The sequence below is a fragment of the Syzygium oleosum genome, unplaced genomic scaffold (assembly GCF_021117445.2).
Source record: "Syzygium oleosum isolate NSW1041296 unplaced genomic scaffold, Sole_v2.1 Sole_v2.17, whole genome shotgun sequence".
NCBI classification, from domain to species: Eukaryota; Viridiplantae; Streptophyta; class Magnoliopsida; order Myrtales; family Myrtaceae; genus Syzygium; species Syzygium oleosum.
In genome coordinates, this window is record NW_026607501.1 from 7,717,317 (window position 1) to 7,724,539 (window position 7,223).

At 41.0% G+C, this 7,223-nt stretch overlaps 1 protein-coding gene across 2 annotated transcripts; it reads left to right on the forward strand.

Moving 5' to 3' along the window:
- The first annotated feature begins 1,603 nt into the window (after positions 1–1,603).
- LOC115678726 (anthranilate phosphoribosyltransferase, chloroplastic) lies at positions 1,604–6,810 on the forward strand. Of its 2 annotated transcripts, none has more exons than XM_030602141.2 (11): positions 1,604–1,742; positions 3,402–3,813; positions 3,916–4,059; positions 4,145–4,306; positions 4,390–4,473; positions 4,686–4,874; positions 5,318–5,408; positions 5,565–5,624; positions 5,819–5,937; positions 6,255–6,389; positions 6,469–6,810. In XM_030602141.2, the coding sequence occupies exons 2-11, from the start codon at positions 3,604–3,606 to the stop codon at positions 6,487–6,489; spliced, it is 1,215 nt and encodes a 404-aa protein (XP_030458001.1). In that variant the 5' UTR covers positions 1,604–1,742; positions 3,402–3,603; the 3' UTR covers positions 6,490–6,810. The 2 variants fall into 2 exon arrangements, with proteins under 2 accessions (XP_030458001.1, XP_056174924.1); XM_056318949.1 differs by having other exon boundaries at positions 6,472–6,810.
- Positions 6,811–7,223: the final 413 nt, after the last annotated feature.

Consider the following 7,223-nt stretch of genomic DNA (forward strand, 5'->3'; position numbering starts at 1 on the left):
TATCTTTCTTTGCCAGTCTTTCACTTTGTTTGAATATGCAAAACCTATTCCTTTTGGAGAAGGTTGCTGGAAATTAGTTTTTTCTTCTTTGGTTTTCTTCCTAATGTTGAATTTGAGGATCAATTCCAGTATCATTTAGACCACAATTATAGAGGACCTTGTTCGAAAATGAACTTGGCAAACCCATTTAATCTCGAATTTAGTTCATAGAATTTTCTCATGTCATGTAATAACGACAATTAGGAATTTTCTAATTGTAATCGAGTCCCTATATTTTACATTAATATGTAATATGAACTAAGAACTCTACCTCTAGTTTATTAAAAGGAATAAATGTACTAGAAATCTTAAAATTTGTCGCAAAAGTACGATTGAGCCCTAAAACTTTCGAAAAGTGTAATAAAATTCCAAAACTTGTCAAATTGATGCAATTAAGTCTTTGTGTTAACTCTGTCCAACTTGGCTAACAAAAAATACTGACGCGACTCTTTATAATATCTTTTCTCTACTGCATGGCATTTTTTATTTTCTTCATCAAATCTTATTTAAATTATATTAAAAACTAAAAAACTAAAATATTATTTAAAACTACAAAACTTAAATAAAAAAAAAAAAAAGAGAGAGAGAATGGTAGGGCTTGCCATGGGTCATTGTTGCCATCGCCACCCATCCTAGAGGAGGCCAGCAGAGCAAGGGTGGCTGGCCCTCACCAAGCCCGGGCGAGGGCGCCCAAATCTAGGCGACGCCGGCGACACTCGCTCGAGCCTAGCGAGGGTTGCCGACCCTCACTTAAGGTTGACAAGGCCTCACCTAGGATAGGCAATGGTCGCCGACCCCAAGGCCAACATCATCCAAATTTGGGTGCCCTCACTCGAGCCTAGCAAGGGGTCGCCAGTCCTAGGGCAAGGCGAGGGCTGGCCACCCTCGCCTAGGGCCTAGCAAGGGTCCCCGCCAATGGACAGTGGCAGTGGCAGCGCCGCCCCACTTGCGAGGCCTTGCCATTTTCTTTTTTCTTTTTTTTTTGTTATGTTTTTAAATAGAATTATAGCCTTTTTTTAGTTCTTTAATCTGATTTAAATAAAATTTAAAAAATAAACTAATAAAAACATTTCACGTCGGCATTTCTATTAGTCAAATTGACAGTATTAAAGGAAGGATTTATTTTCATTTTTGAAAATTTGAGAACTCGATTACACTTTCGCGATAAATTTTAAGATTTTTAATGCACTTATCGCTTAATAAAAAGAGAAAGATTCATGCCAAATAGGATACAAATAGAAAGATCCTACCCTCCCTTGGAGTTTGTCGACAACTGAATTTACCCAACATTTAAAAGTTAGAAAAGTCGAGATTTGAGATTCCTGATCGCGGCGAAACTCATTTCTTGACTCTAGAAAATTAGATTAGTGTCCTTAGTATGTTGATTACATATAGGTATCAGTAGAATTAGGCCTTTTAGATGCTCACATTTTCCATTAAAGTGGCAAAATGTTAACTTTTTTCGTTAAATCGAAGAATTTAACCTATGATCAAAAAATTAGAATTTCATTAATTTTTTAAACTTTTTTATTTTTAGATATTTGATTAAGGGACATTGAACTTCACTCCCTCTATCAGCAAGACACGCTCTTGTTTCCAGTCTTTCCTCTTCGTCCCCCCGCCACCTTCCCGGCAACACTCTGGCTCCGCTCCGTCTGGCGGTCTTCTGCTGTTTGGATTTGCTCATTCGCGGATCGAACAAGGTGGGTTTTCTCTCGCAGGTTTCGTTTTGGTCGAGGTAGGAAAACGATCATGCTAAACTTGGTCTCACGCCCCCGTATGATTTGCCGCTTGCCCGAAATCTTTTTCGCGCGCTTAACGTATTGCTCCTGCAATGTGGGTCACTCGCTCGTGTTAGTTTGTGTCCTCAGAGATTTTCCCAGCCTTAAATCGTAGCTGTGTCGAGTTTACAACATGAGACTTGCGTGTGAATGGTATGACTGATTCGCTCACCACCTGCTCGATAAAATACGTGAACTGAAATCGCTTTGCTCGATAGACACCATGTTTGGTGGGTTATTAAGAGGATGAATTCTGCCATATTTCATCTTTGCTTAGAGTATTGCTGGGTCCATCTGCTCTCTGTTCTGCATTTTATGTTTCGTGTAATGATTTGATCGTAGATGGCATGTTGTGTATGGTTCGCTGTTTACAAGTGTCGGTGTGTGTCGAATGCTGTTCATATGCATTTGGGTATGTCAAATGATGTTTATGTATGCTATTTCGAGGTGGTGGATGGTTGAAGGGTTGGCGGTTCATGGTTAAGGTCTGGCAACCGGAAGTACTTGATGATAAAGCATGTTATTTTGGTTTAGGATGAGATACGTAGGCACTATTGTTGAAGTTGTACTGTTCTGAAATTGATACGTGAGTATTGAAGTTTCTGGGTTAAAGGGAAAACAAAAGAAGTCCCTGGATTGGTTCGCGCAGCGGCTGCGTTGGTTCGCGCTCTCTGCCTCTCACGAAGGGTGGGGAGTTCGAATCCCAGCCTAGTCGTTAGGGATTCTTAAGTGTGGCGCCGTGGTGGTGGGTCCTGCGCTAGCGTCACCCCGGGTTTACGTCGCCGGCTGTCGGCTGTACGGCGGTTCCCGGGTCATCAAAAAAAAAAAAAAAAGTCTCTGGATTTATTAAAAAGAAGTAATGGGAGGGGCTTGGTCAGGGGCTTGAGGCTTTCTTGTGGTCTTAATGGTTGGAGTTTAACACAATAAAAATGAGTTTGGTTTGCTTAGGAAGAGGTACCAATTTTGTTCCGAAGGGGAGATTGTCATAGATAAGTGACCAGTGGTGGTTAATGGGAGATAGTGTCATTCTCGTCAAGTGTTGCATGTGGATTATCGTTGTTGAAGCTTTGGTGTTTTAGAATACACGTGCATAGTGAGAAGAAGTTGTGGGAATAGAAGGTGGACATGGAAGACAATGGGAGTAATGAAAAGAGGGGAAAAAATGGAGTCTTGTTATGTTCACAAGTTTGGCAGATATGGGCTTGATTTCATTCAAGTGAGTTTAGATTTAGCTAAGTTTATCTGATTCGGGAGAGCCCGCGTCTAATCAAGGCAATACCTTTGAACTCTTCTTATGCCGTTTCCCAAAAGAAAACCCAATTTGAGAGGGTCACGACAGGGTTTTATTCCAGAGTTCAAACAATTCAAATGAGAGTTGATGATACAAAATTTGTTGATAATTCAATCTCATAAAAGTTAGAACAAAACTCTAATTTAGACTTGATAATTTTATTTAGGAGGTTATTAAATTTAAAGCAAGTTATGCAAATAAAGTTAGTACTAAAATTTGTTAAAATACAAAGCACGAATAGATGTGGTAATTTCATAAAAATATTGATAGATTATTTACCTTTTGTGCAGATTAGCTCGTGGTTGCCCATTTGGGAAATGAAGTTGGTGGCAGCCGCTGTACTTCAAATCAAGCTTCTTCTTCTTGCCTGTAATTTGCTTTGCACCATCACTTACTCGGGCTACAGTTACACATCCCAACACCCATCAGATTCTTTCTGTCCCATATCTTGATTTCTATAAGCGGAGCGAGGAGAATCTCGGAGCGTTGGCCATGGCAGAGAGACTGGTTCTCCGACAACCTCCCGTCTCTTCTCACTCCTCATTTTCCCATCGGAGGTTGGCGCAGGTGACCGGTCTCCGACCTGGGATTTCAGCCGGACGCGCTTACGCCAATACTGCTCGTGCCAGGAGTGTAGGGGTTAGTGCTGTGCATGATGATGTCGGCACAAATTCTTCTCCAAAGGTCGGATCATTTAACGAGGTAATTCACAGTCAAGGGGTTCTGTTTTTCGGTCGCTTTTTGTGTTTTTTTGAGGTTGGGGTTGATGGGGTTGGTTGGTTTGTTGCTTTCTTGATTCTGCAGTTGATTGAGTCTTTGATTAGTCGTGAGGATCTATCTGAGGCTGACGCCGAGGCGTCTCTAGACTTTCTTTTGAAGGACGCTGATGAGGCACTGATCAGTGCTTTTCTTGTGCTGTTGAGAGCCAAAGGAGAGACCTTTGAAGAGGTAAGAGTTCCTAGACCATGCTTTTGGGGAGTTCTGTGTTGTTGCTTATGGTGATCTCGAATGTAAACGTATAACATGTAGACAGGTTGTAGGCTTGGCAAGGGCAATGATCAAGTATGCTAAGAAAGTGGAAGGATTAGTTGATGCGGTAGATATTGTCGGAACAGGCGGTGATGGTGCCAACACGGTTAACATATCAACCGGTGCTTCTGTACTTGCTGCAGCTTGCGGTGCCAAAGTTGCAAAGGTGACATTGATCTCCACATAAATTCCAAGAGTGACATTGATTGCGACTAGCTAGATATCATTGACAAATTGGTTGCAATGCAGCAAGGGAACCGTTCGAGCTCTTCGGCATGCGGGAGTGCTGATGTATTGGAAGCCTTGGGAGTTGCCATCGACTTAGAACCCAAGGTTAGTGCATTGTAGTCAAGATGTTAATGGCTAGATTTGTTACTCAAGGAACATGGTTCTTCTTTGAGGTATTTATATCAGATAGAAAATAAAATCTGTTGTAACTAAGTGGTTCGAGTTCTATAATTCTAGAAGTATGGCACAAATGGCCTCGTTAACCTGCTTGGTGCATGCACATGGTCATCCTCATACAACTCTTTTTGTTGTATCAGGGGATCAAGAGATGTGTGGATGAAGTAGGAATTGGTTTTATGATGGCTCCGAAATATCATCCGGCAATGAAGATTGTTAGTCCTGTGAGGAAGAAGCTGAAAGTGAAAACGGTATTTAATGTACTAGGACCTATGTTGAATCCAGCACGGGTATCTTTTGTTGTCGTTGGTGTCTACAAAGATGACCTAGTAAGTGCCCACGCATTAATTGTCTATATTTTATCTATTTATGATAGTTCAGAAATTGCGCTTGTACTCAAGATTACATGTATTTGACTTGTTCTCCTTAATTCTCAATTAAAGTACCTGGCATGTCTCCTTGATTTTCTTTTGCACCTTCTCTGTAGCCTACACATTGTCATTGTCTTTCTGCACAGAAAAATCATTTGCCTAGTTTTAGCTATGGTATTGTAAGCAGTTAGGATATATATGCTTAGCAGTTCATCCTGTTTTGGTTAATTATAATCTGGGCTTTTGAAAAGGGGGAAGTATCTAGGTGAAATTAATCGCTCTCTTCTGTTTTCTGAGGTGCTAAGTGTTTCTATATACTCATTTGACGATTTGATGCGTGCGATTATTTAATATTCTAGTTACGAAAGAATTGTTCATTGTTTTCTCATGCATTCTTTTAGGTTCTTAAAATGGCAAAGGCACTGCAACGATTTGGCATGAAGAGAGCGCTTGTTGTTCATTCAGAGGGTCTGGATGAAATTAGTCCTCTCGGTAAGATAATCCTCACTTGTCTTGTTCACTAGTATAGGCCTATCTGCTGGGTACCTAAAGTTCCAGCAACAAGACCCGCACTCCTTTGCCTTTCCTTTTGTGTGTTTGATCTGCTCCTTTTAAGTTCTATCTCACTGCGGTCATATTCATGATCAGGGGCTGGGTTAGTTCTTGACGTTACTCCGGAGAAGATTGACAAATTCTCCTTTGATCCATGTAAGAATCTTCTTTTCATCTTCTCTCAAACTGTTGACAAGCGAAAATATGAGATTATAATTTAGTGGTGTTGATGGTGAAAATTGCCATTAGGCAGCACTATCAAGAATGATGCTTTTCCTGTTTGTCAATGCTTATCAATATTTGCATGATCTTGAGTATTGGTTTCTTTCGATGGAATTTCTGTCGGCCAGTGGACTTTGGCATTCCTCGGTGTACGTTAGATGACCTGAGAGGTGGAGGCCCCGCTTATAATGCGGAAGTCTTGAAGCGCGTATTATCGGGGGAAAAAGGACCAATTGCGGACGCATTTGTGAGTATACCTGAAATCTCGAGCCTTAGTTGCTATTTTAGTGCATCGTAATTAATCACTTTAGCCCCTGTTGGCTCACCATTCTGATTTGGATTGGTTGAACTGTATGTCCCGCTAGTTGTACTTGATGATCATACTAGTTACTTGAAAAAAAAACCTTTGTTAGAAGCTGTTACTCTTTAAAATTCAGGCTTGTAATTTAATAGTTGCAGTTCAATTTCTTGCAGAAATTAAGGTGATAATTCATGAATAATAAAATACCTATGTTGTTGGCCTCTCTTTGCTTAGAAACTTGTGTCTGGCAAAACAATATGCAGATACTAAATGCAGCAGCAGCTCTCTTAGTCGTGGGCCAAGTACGTACATTAGCTGATGGAGTAAGTTTGGCTCAAGAAACTCAACAATCTGGAAGAGCTTTGCAGACCCTGAACAAGTGGATAAACATCTCCAACGTGAGTTGCAACTAATATCGCACTTGCCTCGCATTCGATCAAACTTTTGTAAACCTTATTCGCCTATGACTGATTGTAGAAGGCAAAGGAAGAGCTTTAGAGACACTGAACAAGCAAACAATCATCTCCATTTGTATACAAGACTCGAGTCTCATGGGTTGATCAGAAGTCGAAGTGTGAGAATACAAGTAGGCTCAGCAAGCACAGGGATTCGGCGTTCATTTTGGTATGCAAAGAACTTTGAAAACAATCTTACAGGTATGTCGATGTTTAAGGAAGAAAACATTGATTTCTTCTCTACAGTAAAACTTGGTCCGAGTTATGAGAGACGTTGTACCATGATGCACTTGCTTCTGTCATTTCTATCCTTTAAGGATGCAATTTAAAGAACCGCTGCATCAGATTGCTAGAATTTCAAGGAGACGAAGACTGCTCCTTAAGTGTTTTTTTCAGGGTAGAAAGAGTCGGTCGTCGATACTGTAGATCTCCTTGCTCGTACGAAATCAAAGCAGGCCCAGCCTAGGAACACGCGTAAGGGCCACGACTACGACATCGATCATTACGAAACAAATGTTGCCGAAGAAAATGATGACCAAGGAAGGATCGGCGGTCAAATGCACACACAATGCACTTCAAAGAGTGAGAAACTTCCTGTTGATTATGTGCACTCATTCTGATTCAACATCATCCCCAGAATCACGTTTAGAGATAACCCATATATGGCTTTGAGTGCATGAAGACTCAGGGTAGTGGCCACTCTTTAGGATAGACTAAGGAAACAGGCGAGACCCACAGAGTTTTGGTAGCAGCATTTATTGACTCTGCGTGGATGTA